The sequence below is a fragment of the Aulostomus chinensis genome, chromosome 7 (assembly GCF_037954235.1).
Source record: "Aulostomus chinensis isolate RoL2024-O1b breed Wild chromosome 7, RoL_Achi_v1.0, whole genome shotgun sequence".
Classification (NCBI taxonomy): Eukaryota; Metazoa; Chordata; class Actinopteri; order Syngnathiformes; family Aulostomidae; genus Aulostomus; species Aulostomus chinensis.
In genome coordinates, this window is record NC_141326.1 from 29,755,208 (window position 1) to 29,778,515 (window position 23,308).

The window sequence follows — 23,308 nt, forward strand, 5'->3', positions numbered from 1 at the left end:
ATTTAAGCAGAAAAACCTTAAAAACCATCGCAGATTAAAACAGGATTGAGAGAAAAACCCTGGTTTGTCTTGTTCTCACGCCGCTGGTCACAGCTGCCACTGAAACATGGCTGCCTCCCGCAAACCTGCAGCATACAAACGCTTCGCACCAGCACGTAAATGGAAGTGTGTGTGAGGTGGCAGCCTTGGCACCGCCGAGAGCCAAACCCTTGGCCGCTGGCGGTCCTGACAGAGAGCTAAACACACCGTTTGCTGAACCTTCAGCATCCGCCGCTCTAACCACGCCCCTCCCACTTTGGCATACTTTCATTCAGCATGTTGAAAATCAGAGAAAACGAGAAGTCACAATACGCCATTTGATGCCACAGCTGATGCAGAATCCTACGTTTATCCATGATTGAACTGAAATAAACGCCACCTCAGACCCACAAACGCCTTCAGCTGAATAAAACCCACACGGACCAAACGACCTTGATGAGGAGACCTCTTGTGGAGAGATTTGTCCCCGAGAGAGAGAGAGTGTGTGTGTGTGTGTGGGGGGGGGGGCCTTCACTCATTAAAGGATGTTTGACAGTTTACGGACAAAAGTGTTTATGCGACACTTGATGCGTCATGATTCATGTTGTTTTTGTTCCAGCCAATCAAACGTCTCCAGCCGTGGAAGCGTGACGCTGCAGGACTGCTGGAGGCAGAACCCTCGTTTCTATTCACACGATTAACAAAAAAATTAAGTCCAGACTTTTCTCCGTGTCCTCTTACGGAGTGTTTTAGACCTTTCCAACACTTTGGCAATGTAACCATGGCAACACAAGTCACCTAAAAGAAGAAATAACCCATGTTTTATTCCTCACATTCAGAGTCTTTTCTTTAATCCGACCAGACCTCAACCACAGTGGAATAAAACACTTTTTGAAATTTTTAATTTTTAGATTTTTATCCTTCCAGCAGTATCCTAGTGACAATAGTCATGATATCAGACTCGGGATGGGGGACGGGCTTGTTCAGGTCTACGGGCCAGGGTTCAGTCAGAGCTGGACGCAGCAGCTAATTCCACCGTGAGCGTCTTCAAATGTTGAAGTCGGAGGACGCACGCGGGTTCTCCTCCAGTCTGACCATGAACTCTCATGTCTCTGCTGTGTTCTGCTGGCTGACTGTGTCTCTTCATCTCATGTCCTCCTCTGTCCCTCGTGTCCATCATTGTTTGAACCCCAGAGTGACAAACAGTGGGTAAGTGCCTCCATCTCCTCATCCCCCGCACCTCCTCACACCTCCTCACCCTGCAGTATCAGACCTTACATGAGTGAAGTGAATGTTTAGAGTTTCTGATTTCACATGTGAGTTCACAACATGGCGGCTAGGACGTTCTGACAGTGAAAAGCTCGGCGCCCCAGAGCGAATATCTGAGCTTCAGTCCAGTCGAGCTTCTGTGTGAGGAAAGTCACTCAGACGGAGTCATCAGTCACTGATTTCTCTCCACAGAGAGAAACATTGTAAAAGGACGAGTTACTTTTAGGGGAAGGTACCTCGTAACATCTGATGTGTTCCGTGTTGGCAGCACCGCCGCATGGCGGTGGGACGGTTCAGCTTCAGACGTCACAACCAGAAAACTCTTTGTTGTGTATTTCAAGAGAAAACTTCTCAGGAGGATAAAAAGCATCAAAGCTCAGGCCAATCAGGGAGCAGCGCTGGGATGTGACGACCACATGTGGTACCGCAGCCTCCAGCGCGTGCACACACACACACACACACACACACACACACACACACACACTGATCCAAACCCAACCGATTGGCCTCTCAAACCAGGTTGAATTGACTCGCTGAATCACCTGAATTTTAATCCTCCCGGCATAGAGAGGACGGGGCGCCATCTTGTTAAGGCCGTCGCCGATTCTCGGTTGTCCCTGGGTTTGGCGAACCGAAAGAGAGCTGCCATTTTGTGGATTTGTTGGGGGGGGGGGGCAAAATTAGGACTAGGAGCGTCAACCTCCCTGGACCTGCAATTTGTCAGCGATCTGTGCGCTTTGTTGATTGAAATTTTTAATTTGGGTGTCCTTTGGAGGGCGTCTGAAAGGCCATTGTTGAGAGATGAACTCCCCCGCTGCTGCTGCCATTCAGCCTCGCCCCGGCCCCGGCCCCCCCTTCGCTCCCTGCCAGGGAAAAGGTGCCATGAATATGTTTTTAGGGGGGCCAAACCAGACGTGAAATGGCAGATTAATTGAATCTTGTGTGAGCCTTTGGTCCTCGCAGCTGGACCGGTGCTTTAGAGACATACAAGGCTGCTCTAATTGTCGGGAGACACACAAAAAAGTATCCTTCAGATTCCTTCGCTTTTCCAGCGTGGACGGGAATGTCATTCAGCCACATAATGGTCCTATTAGCTGCTTAACTCAGCAGCTTTACACGGATGGGAAGGTTTTTCACGCCTCCTCGTGTTGGGAGGTGTGTGTGTGTGTGTGTGTGTGTGTGTGTGTGTGTGTGTGTGTGTGTGTGTGTGTGTGTGTGTGAGATGTTCATAACGAGTGTTGTCAGTTCTTCCTTCTGTCTTTTACAGCACAAACAAAGCTGCTGTGTATCAGAGTCATTTTGGGCTTTGTGCTCCGTCTCATTTCTAAAAATAATCAAGTATTGCTCTGCCCCCCCCCGCAGCAACAGTACCACTCCAAAATCGATGTCCTAATTGACGAAGCCTACAAAGAAATGATTTCTTCTCTGGTGTCAAAGGTAAAGATTCTCTCATTCGCACCAATCAAAGGTTCGGTTGCCTCGTTATTTACTCTTGAGGCTGAACGTTTCACTGAATCGTGTCTGACTAAAAACTGAGGCGCTCTTCCTTCAGTACTAAACGCTTCGTTGTGACGTTTATTGCTTCCTTTTTATTTCTTTTAAAGTCTTTTGTTTGCTATTTTTTGTCTCCTTTCTTTTATTTTATTGTTGTTTTGAGTCGGCTCACATTTTGAGGAGATGAAGTCACGTTAAAATCACTTTTATTTTCTATGAAGTGGAAGATTTTCCAGATTTTTTTCAGTTTTTGTTAAATTAGTTTTTATGTTTTGAATCTCTTCTCCTTTTACTGCTGTCACAGATGAACCCTGCTGTTATTGACGTGTTTTTAAGGAGTGAGAATGTCGCATTAAAATAAAGGCAACAATCATGACATCAGGGCTGCACGGGTGCTTTGGAGAACCTTTGGAGAGGTGGTAACAGTAAATGTCCCCCCCCCTGTCTGCAGTTCGCTGCTGTTTTAGACGGCGTCCTCTCCAAACTCTCCAGATACGATGAAGGGACATTCTTCTCCTCCATCCTCTCTTTCACAGTGAGTAGCCATCTTTTTGTTCCTGGATTCAGGGAACGCCGGGCGGTTTCTTTCAGCGCTCACGCAGGCAACCTGTTATTTTCTGGAAACCGAATCCTCCCGGCTGAACTTCAGTGTCATTCCTCTTCTTTTTCTTCCTCTTCTTCTCCTTCCTCTCACCCCTTCAAAAGGTGAAAGCAGCTGCCAAGTATGTGGAGGTCCCTGTGAGTCTGTCGATCTGCCTGCTTTTATTATTCAGCCTGTCTGCCTGCCTGTCTGCCTGTCTGTCTGTAAACCCGTTCATCAGCTCGTCTCATGAGTCTCACTCTCTTGTGCTTGAGCTTTTTTGTCCTCGTGGCGTGAAACACGCATGTTTCATTGCATCTGCAGCCTCAAAGCCAGAGACCCCACACCTCGCCTGCATCCGTGTTTCTGGGGAATTTCATCTTCCAAGTTCGTTTGTCTGAAACACTTTCGTGTGGGTGGACGTCTGCCGCCGCCGCCGCCCTCAGCTGAATGTCCCCCCGCCAGGACGTGGAAACGTGCTTGTTCCTTCCTCTCCCTTCCACCTCTCCAGGCTGCTTCTTGTTTTTGTCTCTGTGTGAAGTTGGTTTCTGGAGTTTTTGCAGTTTGGGCAGTGAGCACTTAATGAGCGAGAGCAGAGGTCAGAGGTCACGGCTAGGGGGAGGAGTTACAGTGGCGAGCTCATGTGGCGTTCGATGTGTAAAGGGAGAGAAGCTTCAGATCCACGGTTCGATCTCGTCGTTTTCTGATTTTCCGTCTTTTCTGAGAATCATTTTAAAAGCGAGTGAACCGAACGGATCAGAAGAAAGCTGCTGTTTTCATTCAGAAATAGAAAAAGCTAGGGGGGGGCACAACATCCGTGTGATGGTTCTGGAGATCCTGGTTCTGGCTTGTTTTGGGTCCTGCGGTGTTTCCTCCCATGGTGACCACTGTCGGCCTCTGCTGAGTGGCGTCAACAACGCCGATATTTGGTTCTGTTCCTGTTTCAGCGCCACACAAAAAGTCAGGGAAGGATTCTGGAGATGAAATCTTCAGGAAGACTGACAGTAATCAGACAAACGTCTCGGCGGGGAACGGCAAAGTGGTGATAGTCAATATCAAAAAAGGTCAAAGGTCAACTTCAGTGTGACACCATCAGGTTCTGCTACAGCGCCTGTTGCTACTCTTCATGTTGATGGTGTGACATCACATACATGACATTTGCTGGCTCCTCCTGTGGCGCGGATCCGGCGCCTCCGGCTCAGGCGACGAGACTCAGAAGTAAATCTTGTTTTTTCCAGAAATATTTCTCACCGCCGCCTCTGTAATTTGCGTGCTGTGTTGAGCACACCTGAGACAGAGGCGTGAGAACGCTGAGTCATTGACCAGCTGAGTAACAACCTCACCTAACCTCTTTAATCCGGGGCCCGCCACGGTGCAGCCCACCTATCCCATCATGCTCTCTGGTTCCCGTCCAGACTTCCTCCTCTGCCGCCTCCTCCCCTGAAATTATCATGTAACCGCTACCTCTGCCTTTTGGTCTTTTGTCTGGAGGGAACCTGACACAGGTAAGCCTCTTTTCCAGGTGGGATGGAGGCGGCGGGGTGAGCTGCCTGGCTGGATGGCCCCGCCCCCTCATCTTCTCACGAACCGTGAATTTCCCACCCCGGCGTGGTTTCAGCCTCTCCAGTGGGAGTGTTGTCCTCCATCCTGGATGCACTTCGCTGTCAGAAGTTGCAACTGGCGACTTCTCAGGGGTTCAAAGTTCGACTTCGTCCTTGACATTTATTACCCATCACACCGGCATTTGTCAACAACACGCCGGCGGGAGACTCGCTTCCGTAACTGTGGAATAATCCTTACTTCGCCTGCTCCAAGCCGCCGTTCTGCGGCCTCCTCAAATGATCAGAGTCAATAAAACCAGGGAGGCGACATGTTGAAGCAGCATTTTGACCGAGCAAAAACTGCCTCAACAGGGATTTACGCCCGAGGTTCTGATGATGGCTGTCAGTTTCATTTAAAATGGCGAGCCTGATTGAAGGGGAAATGATGGCTGTGAACGCTCCAGCCTGGCGAGGCTCTGAAACCAATAAAAAAGATCCCTTTTACAACGTAAACACAAAAACCAATGTGACAAACAAGACAGAGAGCAGCAGAACATCAGCAAAGTCTCCTCCCACCGCTCCGACCAGAACCGCCGTTGGTTAGCGAGCAGGCGTGCAGGAGAACCACACGGATAAATACAGAGCAGAGAACATGTGACCGGGGAGAGGGAGGTGCCAGACTTGTGTGTAAAATTTAATAAAATATAATTCTATATTGGCATAAAACCATTGTGGTGCTGCGTATGGTTTGATAACAGCGCCGCTCTTCTGGAGAGAATTATTTTGTTCTTGAGGTCGAAAAATGCCAGAGTGGAATGGAAAAAATCGAGGTGTTTTAAAATATTTCTGTTATTCTGAAGGAAACCTTGTGGCCGCCTGTTGGCGTCACGCTTGATTCTACCGAGGACGTGAAAGACGTCTGCCTGGAGTTCAGCATCGTCCCGCTTAATCAGCTCCTCTGGGTTTATTCTAGGACACACACACACACACACACACACACACACACACACACACACACACACACCTGGTAGAACTGAAATCAATCCGGGACAGGAAACGAGGCAGGCGAGGGCTGTAATTACCCCCCCCCCCCCCCAAACAGAAACACTTCTTAATTTTACACTGGATTTTTGTTGTTGTCACGTGTTGACAAGCAACCCGGCGGCCATTATCCTGGCGCAGAGAGGATTACTGGTGTTTTGCTACAAGTGAGGAAACAGTGAAAGAGGCCAAACAGCGGCGAGGACCGAGCGTGACAAGAGCGCCGAGCGGCTTGTATGTCTGTGTGTGTCTTCCTCTGATTTCTGTCCGTCTTTCTTTCCTCTCGTGTCAAAGTCTTAATCTCGGTGGCTGGAACTGCGCCGGCGTCTCAGGTCTGTCACGCTTCTTTGTCACCTCCTCAGCAGCCGGAGAAAAAAGAGGTAAATGATTGAGACTGAGCCTCGAGGGGACGGGAGGGCGGAGAGTTGATGTCTCCAGTGACAACGGGGGCAGAGATATGTTGCCAGTGACACACAAAACACGCGAGTGTTGTCGTGCAGATTGTTCTGGCACTCGTCCACGTTTGTCCTTCCTGACGTGTTTTTTAAAAGCTGGTCTGTAACACCTGAACACCCCCACCCACCCCCCGGTGCTCGCTAACGAGGTCTGGCTTCCAGTGGGCATCGAGTTCACCCTACAGGTTTTGGGTGGTATGGACTGAGTGCTGGCAGCCACGTCCTTCCACACCAGACTGGGGAACTGTTTCTTAATGGCCTCTGTGCAGGGGGGAGTAGTGGAAGAACCTTCCTCGAACTGCAGCCGGAAAGTTTAAAGAAAGCAGGCTAAAGTTTATTTTGCCGTTCAAATACTCGCCAGGCGGTGTCAGGCACTCAGAGAAGTTTTTCCCTTCTGCATTTCTTTGTGACTGCAGAATGCAGGAAGAGCCAGCCACGTCTCTCAAGCTTGACGCTAACGGTCATTCGCTCAAACCTCTGCCTGAGTCGGATCGGAACTTTCACTAAAAAGTCGGCTGTTTGTTGCTCATACCGCCATCTCCTGGTGGCATTAAGTCTGTTTTTAGTGGCGTTTCCACAGTGGGCTGACACAGCCTCTGAGGAACCGAACCAGCAGCCTTCCCATCAGTCCTCCTGAGCTGTGGCACCCCTGACACAAGATGCTGCTCCGCTCCTGATGACAAACCGTCTGAGAAGCTGTTCCCTCTAACGGTGAGTGACAGGCTGCAATCAGTCAGCCGCTCAGCTGTGATGCAGACGGACCGCTGGACGAGTAAACCGCCAGATACCGGAGGTTAAAGTGGGGTCACATGGCTGCAGGGGGACCTGCTGACTCCCGGCCTGTCAGAACTCCCATATTCCTCTGGTGAGTCTGGCAGATTGTTGAAATCTTGGCGAGGGCGAACCAGGTGGGCGTCACTGTCCCCGTCACATTGTCTGAGTCGTTCCAGCAGACACTTTGAGGTCACCTCCATATTAACGCAGACGCATGTGAAGCAGCCGAAGAACAACAACGTTTTCCCATGTAGGTTCCATCGAGCGGTGAGAACCGCGCCTGAGGAGAGACGTCGCTCACTCGTTGAGACTGTGACCTCAGCTGAAAGTCTCTCCTCCGCCCCCCTGACCTCCTCGCCGCTGCGAGAGCTCCTCCGAACCACCGAGTCACAGACAGAGTGGGAAAGTTGGATCGTGTCGGTCCAGTTGAAACTACTTCAGGGAGTAAATGCCTTCCTGTACACTGGGACCACGGCAGCCGTCCAACCCGGTGTCCTGCAACGATTAAGAACCAGTCGGACCCATGAGTTCATCAGCGTGGCCTGGTGGAGGCGGCGGCCATGATTCGTTCTCCTCCAACCACATCAGCGTGTGACATCTGTGTGCTTGGCTTCGTCTCTGATGGGCAGAGCTCCTACGTGTCTGAGCCGTCCTCCAACCTGCCTTTGGCCTTCGAGTGACGCCAAACGCTCTCTGAGCTTCTCCGGGCTCCATTTTCTTGTCTGTCCACGGGGGACTTGACGTGCCATGCTCAGCGGCGCTGTAGCAGAAGAACAAACCCCCGGGGGCCTCGGCATGCCGGCTCAGAGAAAACGGGTGTGAAAGATGTCAAAGCAATTACAATACGCACCACAGTTGTAATCTCCCCTGACAACAGGGAGTGTGAATGAGCAGGCTCTGGCCTCTCGCCGCTGCCGCCGCCCGGCACTCCTCCATGACCACCTCAGCAGCTTGACGGTGCTCCCAGCACGGCCACCACAGACGTTCTTGCAATACTTCTACCCAGGAAACATCAGGAACCAATCAAAGCCGTTTTTCAAGCGACTGACTGAGGAAAGAGAAATGAAATAAGAAAAACCAGGTAGAAGTTTCCAACAGTGTGACGCTGATGATGGCTGGCGAACGCTGAGTGGCGTGGGAGTGAATACGACTTAATCAAGCACACAAAAGATAAAAATAAAACCATGATTGGAGTCGGACAACAATATAAACACGGCGAGAATATAAATGTTAGAAGAATAAAATAAATACACAGTTCAGTCTGAAGCTGCTTAAAATTGCCACCATAATTGAAAGAAGATAAAGAAAATTAAAACAGCAAAGCTGATATGAACTATAATGAGTGTGTAGATGAAGAAGCACAACCAGAGACGTCGGAGGGAGTCGATGTCAGACGACATTAATTACTGGTATCAATGTTTCTCTCTTCCTCTGTTGACGCCATTGTTCTTTGGTGGACGGGTTCTATGTCACTGCTGGGTTAGAACCTGCCTGTTCCTGCCGTGTTCCTCTGGTACTGTCTGGCTGCAGGCTGCTGTAGAGCACCATGAGAACACACACACACACACACACACACACACACACGTTCTCCACGCATCACCCGGCCTCACGTCGTCATCTCTCTCCCACAGAAACCTGGGATGGATCTGGCCGACACCTACATCACCTTCGTACGCCAGAACCAGGACATCCTGCGCGACCGCGTCAACGACGAGCTCAACATCGAGAAGGTCTTCGATGTGAGTTCTGACTCATCTTTTAAAAAGATTCTGTCCGGTCCAGGTTTTTTCCCTCAGGTAGGCCTCGCCCTCCCTGGATCGGCCATGTCGAGGTTCAGTGCGTGGACTGATTTGAAAATGGTGGCACGTGACGAGCGTGGCGGTGGTGTTTGCCTTCACTTAAACCCCAACAACCAGAATTCACTCTGATGTCTTCATTTGAAGTACAGCAACATCAAAGACAAGAAGTGTGTGTCTCTCCACACCCACACACACGCACACACACAAGGGTGTGAGTGAGGGTCGGCTCATCGCTGCTTGTGGCTTTGAGCCCGGGGTCAGGACGCCATCTTCGTGAGGGTTCACTTCCTGAATGCGTTCTGGTTCTGGTTGTGTTGGTACCGATCTCGTCATACAATCTGTTTTTGCATGAAAACGAGCTCACCTGCACATCGAGCTCAGCGCCGTTTCTTTATTCCGTCGGTTTGAGATCTTGATTCTCTGGTTTGGGAGCAGCAGCAGGCTGGAAACACCCGCCGCTTCTGTTGACCTGTTTATCACTTAGGACACGCCGAGAGCTGACAGCTCGCTCGGCGGGAGCGAACGCCGCTCCCCCACCCATCCACCCTCCTCGCCATCCCACGCTGCCCATTCTGTCCGCCAGCTACCCCCTTCCAGGATTCAGATTTATAGGAATATTTTAGCGCTGAGTTGCCAAACACGCCTGAGCTCGCCGGCGTGAGTCAATGCAGCAGACATGGCGGCTCACACCATCGTCCACATTAGCAGCAGACAGTCCAGCGATGGATTTCTGCCGCCCGCTGCCTCCTCTGAGGGTTGGAGGTGTTGTGGCTGGAGCTGGAGCTGCACTGATTTGTAGAATGCGTGTGTGTGTGTGTGTGTGTGTGTGTGTGGGGCGGGGGTGTGGAGAATGAGTCTAATGGAGCTCAGAAGCACCCAGTCATGCGCCAAGAAGGAGGTGGTGGTGAGGCCTCCAAGTGTCTCTGCTCAGCCGACAACACACACCAACACACTGAGGGTGTGTGTGTGTGTGTGTGTGTGTGTGTGGGAGAGAGAGAGAGAGAGAGAGACGGAGAAAATAAATCCTGTGTTCATACAGCATCATCAGGCCTCCTGCCAGTCGCATTACAGCTACAAAATTGTCTTGTTTACGCGTGTCTGAGCGAGTCGGAGTCCGATTCATTTATGACGCCTCCCCTTAAGCAGGCGGTTTGTCCACACAAAGAAGAAGCAAGAGGCTCTGATAAAACGAGCAATAAGAGGAGAAACCAGACGAGTGTGTGGCGCATCAACACGCAGCTGAAGACACGTGTGCCGTCCGCCTGCTTCTGTACGAGAGCTCCCGGGAGCGCTGTGTGATTCACGCCATCGTTGTCATATCAGCAGTGAAATCACCTCAATGAAGCCGAGAACGCGGAACCCTCGGAGCTCTCGACCGTCTCCTTACACTCCGTTTGACATTCAGATGAAACCCTCAAGGGTTCGGCCTCTTCAGCCTCACCAGGAAACGAGGATCGATTTAAAGGTTTTTATCAAGAAAATCCTCAAAGTCACGTGAAAACTTGGAGAGTTTTTGGTTCAGTTTTATTGATTTTTTCCTTCTATTTAATCTGGAAACTACAAAAAAAAATGTTTTTCAGAATCTCAAATTCAAAATAAGGTTTATATTTGTATTCCATGAGTTGATTTTAGAATCAAGGAAATGATTTCTTTGTCATCTCCTTATTATTTATGGATTTTTTTTTTTACACAAAACATGAAAGGCGTGGTTTTCAGCTGACGTGTTGTTGGCGTTTGTTGTCCTTGTGAAACGCAAAATTATGAAATTACAGAGCAAGAACTCAAGACTGAAGGACCGGTTTTTGTTTCTAAATTATTTTCACATTTTCATCAATTCATCCTATATTCAATATTCCCTCACTGCAGGCACGAGTTTTCTCTCTGAACACAGAAACCTGAAGGAAATTCAGTAAACATGAAAATCCAGAATTAATCAAAGCTGACATTTTTGTTCGAGAGAAAAAAATTCAGGATTGAAACGATGATTTTGGATGAAATTGTCAGAATTAAAAACTGTATTTTTATGCTCAGTGCCAGGACAAGAATATGTGTCATTTGTTCAAATTGCATCATTACTGTGACACCACCGGGGGACCGCCTCGCCTTCACCCCCCCCCCCCCCCCCCACACACACACACACACACATATTCCCTCCATCTGCTTTCACTCATCCTCTAATCTGCTCAATTAAGGAGCAACTTCATGCTCAATTTCCACGACAGTTACCGTGGCCGTCGAGGCGACCGTCAGGCACGCCGGTGGCGTGGGGGGGGGGGGGGGGGGTATCATGCAGTAATTTTAACATCCCCGTGCATCTGTTAACCCGGAGAGCAGCCAGCCGTCGGCGAGCTCATTAGCATGCCGGTGCTATCATCCCTGATACCGCATGTTGGAGGAGAACATGAAGGACGTGAAAAAGATTAAATAACTAAAACTACCGTGCTGAGTGTGACACGCAGCAGCAGCAAGGATGCGTACGTCGTGTACACACACACACACACACACACACACACACGGTGTATGTTTTTGTTTTTTCACACGTTCGACGATCCCGACTGACCAACCAGACACATTAAAGACATCAGAGGAGGAGCTGCAGGTCCTTGACTTGAGTAAAAATAAATTGCAGATAAAACAGCAGCTGCTAAAAGACCTCTGTCAAATGAAACAGAAGAGTATTGAGTTTCCTTCGCGATCACAGTAGAAGTACACATACGACCTGATATTTGTGTCTTCTGGTACCTTTAAAGGACTCGGTCCAGTGGTGGGTGTCCAAGTTGATCAGCTTCTCTTGACTGCTTTAAATCTGACAGTTGATCTTAAAGTTTTCTGAACAAATTCACAATTCGGATCCCTCAACACTGGACTGAGCTGCAAGACCTGAACACTGCGTTCACTGGGTTTCTGTGGTTGGACGGAGGCAGTGGGTGAGGCGGCGTCAACAAAATTAGAGTTCACGCCATTTTTAATTTTTAACCTTCAATTAAACCTAGAAGATCATCAACTTCTGTTCACCAGAGCTGATTTACTGGTTCAGTCACCCACAATCACAGGGAGCGATCCTATTGGCTGCTGGGGGAGGAACCAGGAGATGACCACTTCCTGTATGACTACAAACACACCTCATGCCTGCGGTGGTCTTTAGCCTCAGCAGGATACCATCGACTTAGAGAAGTACGTTCAAACTCACACCTGACATGCTAACTTCCTGTTGGACGACAAACAGACCTCACGCCTGACATGCTAACTTCCTGTAGGACTACAAACAGACCTCACACCTGACATGCTAACTTCCTGTTGGACGACAAACAAACCTCACGCTTGACATGCTAACTTCCTGTTGGACTACAAACAGACCTCACGCCTGACATGCTAGCTTCCTGTTGGACGACAAACAAACCTCACGCTTGACATGCTAACTTCCTGTTGGACTACAAACAGACCTCACACCTGACATGCTAACTTCCTGTTGGACTACAAACAGACCTCACACCAGACATGCTAACTTCCTGTAGGACTACAAACAGACCTCACACCTGACATGCTAACTTCCTGTTGGACGACAAACAGACCTCACGCCTGACATGCTAACTTCCTGTTGGACGACAAACAAACCTCACGCTTGACATGCTAACTTCCTGTTGGACTACAAACAGACCTCACGCCTGACATGCTAACTTCCTGTTGGACGACAAACAGACCTCACGCCTGACATGCTAACTTCCTGTTGGACGACAAACAAACCTCACGCTTGACATGCTAACTTCCTGTATGACTACAAACACACCTCATGCCTGCGGTGGTCTTTAGCCTCAGCAGGATACCATCGACTTAGAGAAGTACGTTCAAACTCACACCTGACATGCTAACTTCCTGTTGGACGACAAACAAACCTCACGCTTGACATGCTAACTTCCTGTTGGACGACAAACAAACCTCACACCTGACATGCTAACTTCCTGTTGGACGACAAACAGACCTCACGCCTGACATGCTAACTTCCTGTAGGACTACAAACAGACCTCACACCTGACATGCTAACTTCCTGTTGGACGACAAACAAACCTCACGCTTGACATGCTAACTTCCTGTTGGACTACAAACAGACCTCACGCCTGACATGCTAGCTTCCTGTTGGACGACAAACAAACCTCACGCTTGACATGCTAACTTCCTGTTGGACTACAAACAGACCTCACACCTGACATGCTAACTTCCTGTTGGACTACAAACAGACCTCACACCAGACATGCTAACTTCCTGTAGGACTACAAACAGACCTCACACCTGACATGCTAACTTCCTGTTGGACGACAAACAGACCTCACGCCTGACATGCTAACTTCCTGTTGGACGACAAACAAACCTCACGCTTGACATGCTAACTTCCTGTTGGACTACAAACAGACCTCACGCCTGACATGCTAACTTCCTGTTGGACGACAAACAGACCTCACGCCTGACATGCTAACTTCCTGTTGGACGACAAACAAACCTCACGCTTGACATGCTAACTTCCTGTTGGACTACAAACAGACCTCACGCCTGACATGCTAACTTCCTGTTGGACGACAAACAGACCTCACGCCTGACATGCTAACTTCCTGTTGGACGACAAACAAACCTCACGCTTGACATGCTAACTTCCTGTTGGACTACAAACAGACCTCACGCCTGACATGCTAACTTCCTGTTGGACTACAAACAAACCTCACGCCTGACATGCTAACTTCCTGTTGGACGACAAACAGACCTCACGCCTGACATGCTAACTTCCTGTTGGACTACAAACAAACCTCACGCCTGACATGCTAACTTCCTGTTGGACTACAAACAAACCTCACGCCTGACATGCTAACTTCCTGTTGGACTACAAACGGATCTCACGCCTGACATGCTAACTTCCTGTTGGACTACAAACAAACCTCACGCCTGACATGCTAACTTCCTGTTGGACTACAAACAGACCTCACGCCTGACATGCTAACTTCCTGTTGGACTACAAACACCCCTCAGGCCTGAGATGTTGTAGAACCTCTGCTCACGTGTAACCCGAGGGTCACGTCCACCTGACGTGGTGGTGCCGGAGGTCTGAGCCTGTCTGTCAGTAACTCACGTCTTATGATGTTGGTGGAGGTTGTTGCTCTCCGAGACGCCTCTGGTTCCACTGTGCTTCCATCTTTGACAGGTCATGAGCGCGATATGTTCACTCGTCAGATATTCCGGGGTAACGAGTCTCAGTTGACCCAGTTAACCGCGGGAAATGTTTCTGTAACCACGCATGTCTCCTTTGCTACGGACCAGCCCTGACATTACTTTTGAAAATGTTCATGTTGATTACATTTTTTTCAGGCGGTGTGAAGAAAAGCGAGGAACCGAAATAACGGAGAACAACCAAAGTGTTCCCTTGAAGAACAGAGGGAGGGAAAAGTGCTTCCATGCTGTAGAAATGTTGCTTTCACCCTAAAGATCTTTGATTCCACTTGAATCCTGAACAAAGCGTTTAAAGACTCACATGTTCAACTGCATGTTGACTAAATAAGATGCCTTAATTAAGAGGTTTTTAATGATTTTTTTTCAAATTGCTAGAAGAGTGCTTGTATTTCTCTTTAAAAAGCTGTATGAAGAGCTTTATCATGATCTGAACTTCTCAGATGATCCCCTGACTTTTTTTATTTCAGCGATAAAAAAGGAGAGAAAAAAATCGGTGTTTATTCTCATAGACGAGAATTAAAACCAGGACCTCTGATTAACCTTCATTAAACCTTCCTTCATACATTTCTTGCATTTTGGCGACATTACCAGGTTGGAGGGAGAGGAGCAGCCTCGTCACATTGATATAATTATAACCAGCGAGCGTGAAGGAGGTCAGAAGTCGCTCCCGCAATCAAGAAATCAAGTATTTGCACGACCCGGAATGATCACGGACATGTTTTGGCTCTTGTCAGACGTGTGGAATAACCTTTGGGCTGTTTTTCTCCCTGCAATTAGAAGGTAATTATGTTTCTTCTTGGTGTGAAATGAAGTCTGTTGGCTGCTCGTAAAGCAGATTTGAATATTGATGGTTAGGATTGTGTCAGAGTCATGACTGGGAGCTGAATGAAGCACCTGGATGTGTGCGTTTTCCAAGCCCTGTGTTGAGGGCTGCGATTGCTCTTCAGGTGAGGAAAGGTGTGTTTGAGTTCCAGCGGCTGTGGCATGGTGGAGGAAGGTGTGAGGGAAGAGCATGAAATGAAAAATACAAAGAGGGAACCGGTGTTTTCCTTTCTTCTTGTATCTTTCAGGTTCAATGTCGGGCCATGAACCTTCCTGTCGTGGTAAAAATCTGGAGTTTCACAGTAAATCCTCCTCTTTGAACGAGTAAACGTTCTCCGCCGAGCTTTTGCCATTTTCATGCCGCCCATCCTTTGAACTTCAGGTGTGAGTGACATGAAGCTCCTCAGAAGTCATCTGAAGTGCTGAAAACAGGACTGGCGAGCAGAAATTCACCACGTTATCATGTTTGTTCTTTTTAATGAGGGGCAGTTCTGCTCCAAACGCTTCGTTCTGAGCGATAAATGATCGGTTTGGTGGATGTAGAACACGTGAAGGACTTCTGCCAGCTGAAAGTATCTGACATGGTGGAGTAATTCAGCCTGTGAAAGAACCTCTTTAGAGAAGCTTCATGCACTCACACGCCACCTGATGTTCAGGTGTGTACCGTCTCCAGAACCAGGACGTCGTCCTCTGTTCAGCCATTTCAGGTCCAACATTTCACTACAGTTGGGCGGATGACGGTCACCACTTCCCAGCCTAAACGCTCCTATGTTACTTTAACATGCAGCTGAACGCGGCCCCAGGTTGGAGGCTGCCGCTGCCATGGAGGAGAGCTAATAAGCAGCATCGTTCCGGGCAGCCAGTAATTCTCCCGATTGTGTGGTTTGTTGACAGCAATGGTACACGGGCTCCATGAAGGCGGTGTGTGTTTGGCTGACTGACCGGCTGGACCTGCAGCTCCACATGTACCAGCTGAAAACACTCATCAAGATTGTGAAGGTAAATCAAAACAAAGCACCAGTATTTTCATTTCTAGGGGACTCAGGTCTCCTTTTGGTTGCTGTGAATGCGCACGAGGCTGCACTGACTTGAATTGTAGCTGTCAGTCCGAAGTGACGCTGAAGCCATAGAAGACGAATCCCGCTGAAGTGGCAGCGAGACACCGAGAGAAAGCTGCTCAACTGTGCGCGGCTGCCAGCTGCTTTTGTCTTCCATAGTTGTTGTATACAAATATGCAAGTTTAACTTGACAGCAGTGAGAGGAGGAATGATAAAGGCTCCAGACCAAAGGTAGAACCCCTCAGACGCCTCCGTCGCTTTCACAGTCCTATGCATAAAAGACTCAACTCGTCCTTGAGCCTCAATCTTCCCGCTTTTGTCCTGCTGAACAGCCGCCTCCACTCGCTGCATTCCTAAGATGCTCTCTGCTTTTCCTTCTCCTTTAACCGATCCCCCTCCCCTCTGCAACAGAAGACATACCGAGACTTCCGGCTGCAGGGCGTCCTGGACGGCACGCTCAACAACAAGAGCTATGAGACCATCTACAACCGGCTGACGGTGGAGGAGGCCACGGTGGCCGTTAAGGCAGGAGACGGCCTGCAGGGCATCAGCATGAGAGACAGCGATGAGGAGGACGACTAAAAAACACACACACACACACACACACACACACACACCACCCTGGATTATCTCCACGACAGATTAAGGCCTTCCCTCGCAATTAATGAAACGTGTCCTCATGCGATTCTCCTCCCAAAAGACGACAGCGATGGCAGGGCAACGCAGCCGTGACGCTTTTGACGTAAGCTAACGTTGGCTAGCTTATCATGATGTTAATACGAAGAGAACGCCAGGCTGTGGCGAGGTGCTGATCGCAGCGTCTACATTCTGGAGGTTTTCAGCTCCCGACAGCTTTATTAACAGAAGGAATCAACTTGGGGGGAAAAAAATCTCTCTATCATCTCCTTCATCCACAGTTTCGTCCAGACCTGCACCAAACTGCATATTTTCAAACTTTTTATCACTCCAACAGCTGCGTTCTTTTGTCATGCCTGATCTGGTACTTTTCCAGAAATTAATCAAAACTTCCGAAAGGGTCTAATTTTATGATGTTAAATAAATGTCCATCCAACCATTTTCTTCCACTTATTTGGGGGTGGATGTGGTACTGGAAAAGTCTGGCTCCACCCCTTTTTCCAGATCATTTCTGGCTTCTCCCTCCCCGCTGTATCGGACACGGCTAACGTCACAGGAGGGCACGTCATTGATTGTGATTTAAGGTTCGATCGGGAGGAACGGAGTGCTCTTGTGGGGACTCGTCCCTCCCTCACTCGTCCCTCCCTCACCACCCCTACCTGTCGCACGCTCATCACCTGGACACTTGACATACGTGCTGACACTGACACGTTTGTGAGTCAGAATGTACAACGGACACGAGGTGAGACGCTCCGGATGGTGCTGAGACCAACCTCACCCTCCCTCTCTCACCTGCAGGACAGGGACCCTCCATGGCAGCCATACTCTGAGTGATGTCACTTTGTACAGCGCCCCCCCCCCCCCCCCCCGCAAGCTCTGCTAGATCCGTACCTTGCCACCGTTAGCATGATTGCAACAGTGACTGAGGAGGTTGGTTCACGGAAGCTTGGACTCTGGGGTTCTCCTGACTGTTAAAGGTTCCACTGTCTTAGCTCTGAATGTTATTTTGATTTTCAGTGACAACTCCATTTTGTTGAATGTTTGACTCAGAGTTCCAACGCTAGCATAGACACCGCCGCCGCCGGCGGAACACTTCAGTGTTTACATGTTCCTGAGAATCAGCTGCTTATGCGCTCATAAATTATGACTGTTGGTTCCAATAAGCTAAAGTAGCATCTTACGGCTCCTCGGCGCGTCTTCGTGAGCTTGTTGTGGACGGTTTGGTGTCTTGGTGTCTAAAACTGACAATAAGCATCCGAATTTTACAAAGAAACAGTCTGCAAAGAAGTATTTCATGCTTTCACATCACACGCAGTAAATTCTGGAGTGCAACCGTCATGATGATGTTGCTTTGCAGGAAAAACAATCATGTATAGAGACGGATGAAGGACGTTGTTTCAGGACCACGGAAGTCCCTTGTCTGAGAGACAGGCAAAAAGCTAGAGAGCCTCCAATAGGGAGCTGAGACCCAGGCTAGTTAGCTTAGCACTAACAAAACAAACACATCAGTAATACCTCTCCTTACTGAGTCTTAAAAACGTGGGCCGCTAACAAGCGTCTAAATGAAACTACAGAGGTTGTGGTGATCATTGAAGAAGATTTGTCCTGGTGACGTTAAAATCATGTGACACTGGTGTAGTTCCTTCGTAGGCTAACGTTAGCTTAGCACTGCTAACCGTAGCATCCAGGCTTCCAGCATCATCAGAGGGTTCATTAGTGAAGATGATCTTGATGAACTGAACCTGGAAGATCATCAACTTTTGTTCCCCAGAGCTGATTTACTGGTTCAATCACCACAATCACATGGAGCGATCCTATTGGCTGCTGGTGGAGGAACCAGGAGATGACCACTTCCTGTAGGACTACAAACACACCTCATGCCTGCGGTGGTCTTTAGCCTCAGCAGGATACCATCGACTTAGAGAAGTACGTTCAAACTCAACTACAAACCTACTGTGGAGTTTTGCCAAATCATCTCGTGAGTTTTTGCCGTCAGAGCTTTCGCATCAATTCAGCCAATAAATGTTTGACGTTCACTGTCTCGATTCCACAAACTCTTAACAACTCCAAGCTAGCACGAGGCTACATGACGGCAGGTGGCCTCTGGTGGGAAAAATGCAAAATTACAGTTTTTTTTCTACTCTGTCGTGGTCTGTAAAACAAAGTGTCACTGAAAAGGTTTCTTGGTTTTGTGAAGTGTTTTTAAGGCAGGTGGGCCTGGAAACACCACCAGCACCTCAAAGCAGAAACTTTTTGAGTCAAAATGATTTATCTGGACAAAAATATGTCTAAATTCAGATTGGGAACAGAAAAATGGACATTTGTCCACATCAGATCACGTCTACTAAAGTCACGGGTGTTTATTGTTCTGCCAGGATCGTTCCTCCAGGTGCCGGACGGCGTCCCGTTAGCAGGCCGTTGTTTTTACTTTTAACTTTTTCCAGCTTAGCACCTGGACCGTTGTCCGTCCTGGTTTTTCCAGCTGAGACACTTTAGCCACAGCGATACGACGTAAAACACGCCGTCAGGGGGTTTCGTACGTCCTTTGCTCTTTACACCTCGTTGAGAAAACGGCCTGTCGATGGAAGCGAGTTCAGTCGTCTGGTTCCGCCCTTGGTCTCGCTCAGCGCTCGTGGTGTGAAGTTTGGTCCGTGTGGGATGAAGCCAAAACTTGACGGATGTAAAGTGGCGTATCAATCCTCCCATTACAACGTGTCCAGTGGGTCTGGCCCGTAAAACATGGACGCCAGAAACAGACATTAATCAAGAAGTTTTATTCAGGAAAAAGTGTTTTCTGGCAGGACTTCGTCTGCCTGGCAGCAGTCCATGTCATCAAAATGGCTGCTGCCCACGACGGTCTGCCCCACGTCACCGGTGTCTCTCCGAAAGGCCGAAGGAATGGTTTTGTCTCCACAGTTTGGAGATGCGGGAACACACACCTGTCCTCCAGGTGCCAGCAAGCTCCTCCCTTTCACCCACTCACCTGCCGCGAGGTTTCAGAGTGAGACTTGCGCCAGACTGGTCCAGCTCTGACAGGACCATTCACGTTCCCGTGGCAACAGTCCAAACCAGCAGTTTTAGTGGACGCATCTTGACTGGGACAAACATCCACGACGGCTGGTCCTCGCTCAGCGCTGGAGCCGATCCACATCGGTCCTGTGGAGGATTCACGGCCGCTGGTGTCAGACTGACTAGGCGGCGTTGAGCTCGCTACCGTCTGCTGACGTCTCTGTTCATTGTGATATTTACTGTCGTGAAGACTGATAGCGAGCCCTGGTCACATGGTCCCGCCGCCAAACCTGCATCGTATCCAGCATTGATCAAAGGCGTAGAGACGTGCCAACAAACAGACAGGAACAGTCTGGAATTCTTCTTCTTCTTCTTCTTCTGTTTTTAATGGGATCCAAGTGTTGAATGTGCTCGGCTGTGAGCAGCTGCGGCATCCACCGTGTTTACGTGTCGTCGGTGAGAAAAACTGTTTAACGTTTGTTTGAATTGTCGGTCCAGTTTGTGTGGGTGCAGCTCAACGGGACAAAGTCCTTGTGAAGAAGGGTATTTATATCGTCTTGTTTTGCACCTGTTTTGTCCAGGTGTCTCAAATGAGTGTCACTAATAAAACGTTTTTGAAACTCGGCGTTCGATGGTTTTTCCTCTGGAATAAGAAGCTGGAAGGTTCCTCGTCTGGTCTGGAGGGAGCGCCGAGGAGGAGCTTTCTGCTGCCGGCGTTCTCCGTTCCTCCTGCTGCTGGATGGCGTGATCTCTGTGACGTCACACGTGATCGGTTGCGCGCAGCACATCGACTCAGTGAGAAGCTCATCATGTTATCCTGTTTTTGTATGATTTTATGTCCCAATTTGTTTATTATTAAGAAGAGTTTTCGTTAAAGAATCGGAAACGACACGTTTCCACCGTGATAAACGTGGATTTAAATATGGGGACACCGGAGCAGATAACACGTGTGTGTGTGTTATACTCATATGTACATGTGTGTGTACACACACACATATACACATGCACATGTATGTGTGTATACACGTATATATGTATGTATATATGTGTGTGTGTATATATATATATATATATATATATATATATATATATATACAGTATATACACACACACACATATATATGTGTATATATATATATATACACACACGTATATATACAGTATATACACGCACCACACACATATACACGTGTGTATACACACATACGTGTGTATGTGTATATATGTGTGTGGTGCGTGTATATATGTGTGTGTGTGTATATACTGTGTATATATATATATATATATATATATATATATATATATATATATATATACACACACACACATATATATGTGTATATATATATATATACACACACGTATATATACAGTATATACACGCACCACACACATATATACACATACACACGTATGTGTGTATACACACGTGTATATGTGTGTGGTGCGTGTATATACTGTATATATACGTGTGTGTATATATATATATATACACATATATATGTGTGTGTGTGTATATATATATATATATACAGTATACACACACACACACGTGTGTGATTATTGTTCTGTCGTTCAGACGCAAACAAAATAAAAACACCAACTTGAAGTTCCGCTGGTTTGCTTTCCTGGAATGAAGCCCCGTCCTGGTGATGACGTCAGAGTGCTCGGTGTGTGTCGGTCCTCTGATCCACGTTGATCGATCGGAGCGTCGGTGACTTCCTCCTGGCTGCTCCTCTGTTGGGGCCTCCAGCTCTTCTCTTGCTCAGAGGCACTCAGGACAGTTTGCAGGGATTGAACCAGGAACCTTCTGATTCCTCCACGGCCCCTCAGACCTTATGTGGTTCTGTGACCCTTCCGGGTTCTACATGGCTGGTGGGTTCCTCATTAGGAATCTGGTGCAAAAACCCTCTGTAGACGGGACAGGTCCTGGTCCAGGGACACTGCCGGCATTGATCAGCGAGTCCGAATTTGTCCTCTAGGTGACGTCACGCTTGTGACAGCTCTGACGGCGTTGGACTGGCGCGCGGAAGGAGAGAAGTCCCGGTTCGGGTGGCGGTAAGTCCAGAGGAGACCAGAGTCCAGATCACCCATGAACTTGAAGCCTCAGTCGCATGGTTCCGGTCTCTGAGTTCTAGTGGTGTCGTCACCGCAGCAGTCGTTCGACGTAATCATGAATTTCTTCTAAAAAATAACTTGAATTAATTTAAAGAGGATTTAGAGAGCGACACTCGAAGGATTTATTATAAATCTTAACATGAACTCCTGCTTACTGGAACTTCAGATTATTAAATATACAAAATAAAAGAAGAAAAATAAAATTCAACACAAGAAGAAGAACCGCGTCATCACGTCTGCGTTTTTATCAGCCACAAAACAAAAAACGTCAAAAACCTAGAAATAAAACCAGCGAGGGACAAAACTACGATGAGATTTTGTAAAACTACAATTAAAAAAAGGCCTCGCGCCTGTAACTGTTACGTAGGTGGTCAGTTTATCAGCCACGTTCAAACCCGCGCGACAAGCAACGTCACGTATTTTTCGTAATTTTTTCTCATTTAATTTATTAAAAAAAAAAAGGGACAAAAATGAAAACCAAACGAAACCGAATCAATAAAAACGGATTGAAATCAGGATCAAGGCTTCATGGCAAAGCGCGAGCAGCCTGAGTGTTATTGATCACCAATAGAAGTATTGGTTGATGATCTTTGTCAATCACAGCCGCCACGTCACCTGACGGCGGAGGAACCACCTGCGTCACCATGGAAACACCAGCGGCGTCAAAACTGTTTCAAACAAAACTCCAGCTGCTGATGAACCGATCAGGTTATTGATCTGATCAATAATTAGATTTTTTTTTAATCTAATTTTCTAAACTTTTTATATTGAAGCATCAAAAATGTCCCTCGTTTTATTTAAACTCTCCAAAAACAAACAACAACAAACGGTGACTTCTGACCGCTGGTCGGTGGTTCCTCCAGGGCCTCGCGCGCTGCTACTTTTCTTCTTCTGCAGCTTTAATAATTGTCATTATTAGTAGTAGTACTAGTAATATTATTAGAAGTAGTATTTTTGTGTGTTTTTGGTTCGTTTGGAGCTTTGAAGCGTGAATTCATGTCGTCATCACTCAGCCCTGATGAAGGTGAGAGGTTCTATTAGTAGTAGTATTACTCGTATTATTATCATTAGTAGTAGTAGTAGTAGTATTGTCATTTTTTATTATTGCCATTATTAATTTCATTATTAATATTAGTAGTAGTAGTACTAGTATTAGTAATAGTATTCTTTTTTATTATTGCCATTATTAATAATATTAGTAGTATTACTCGTATTATTATTATTATTAGTAGTCGTAGTAGTATTGTCATTTTTTATTATTTTTATTATTGCCATTATTAATTTTTATTATTAATATTCGTCGTAGTAGTACTAGTATTAGTAATAGTATTCTTTTTTATTATTGCCATTATTAATAATATTAGTAGTAGTAGTAGCAGTATTGTCATTTTTTATTATTTTTATTATTGCCATTATTAATTTGTATTATTAATATTCGTCGTAGTAGTACTAGTATTAGTAATAGTATTCTTTTTTATTA

The 23,308-nt window shown here is 47.5% G+C and overlaps 1 protein-coding gene across 7 annotated transcripts in view; it reads left to right on the forward strand.

Moving 5' to 3' along the window:
* Positions 1 to 20,657, forward strand: part of cadps2 (Ca++-dependent secretion activator 2) — a 121,320-nt gene extending 100,663 nt beyond the window's left edge. For 3 of the 7 annotated variants that reach the window (XM_086209846.1, XM_086209850.1, XM_086209852.1), the window contains 7 exons: positions 1,213 to 1,227; positions 2,650 to 2,724; positions 3,233 to 3,316; positions 3,487 to 3,519; positions 8,804 to 8,911; positions 15,902 to 16,006; positions 16,477 to 20,657. In XM_086209846.1, coding sequence (XP_086065972.1) covers positions 1,213 to 1,227; positions 2,650 to 2,724; positions 3,233 to 3,316; positions 3,487 to 3,519; positions 8,804 to 8,911; positions 15,902 to 16,006; positions 16,477 to 16,647 — 591 coding nt within the window. In that variant the 3' untranslated portion in view covers positions 16,648 to 20,657. The remainder of the gene's footprint in view (positions 1 to 1,212; positions 1,228 to 2,649; positions 2,725 to 3,232; positions 3,317 to 3,486; positions 3,520 to 8,803; positions 8,912 to 15,901; positions 16,007 to 16,476) is intronic. The other 4 variants (XM_086209847.1, XM_086209851.1, XM_086209848.1 and 1 more) reach the window with 3 other exon arrangements.
* The last annotated feature ends 2,651 nt before the right edge of the window (positions 20,658 to 23,308 follow it).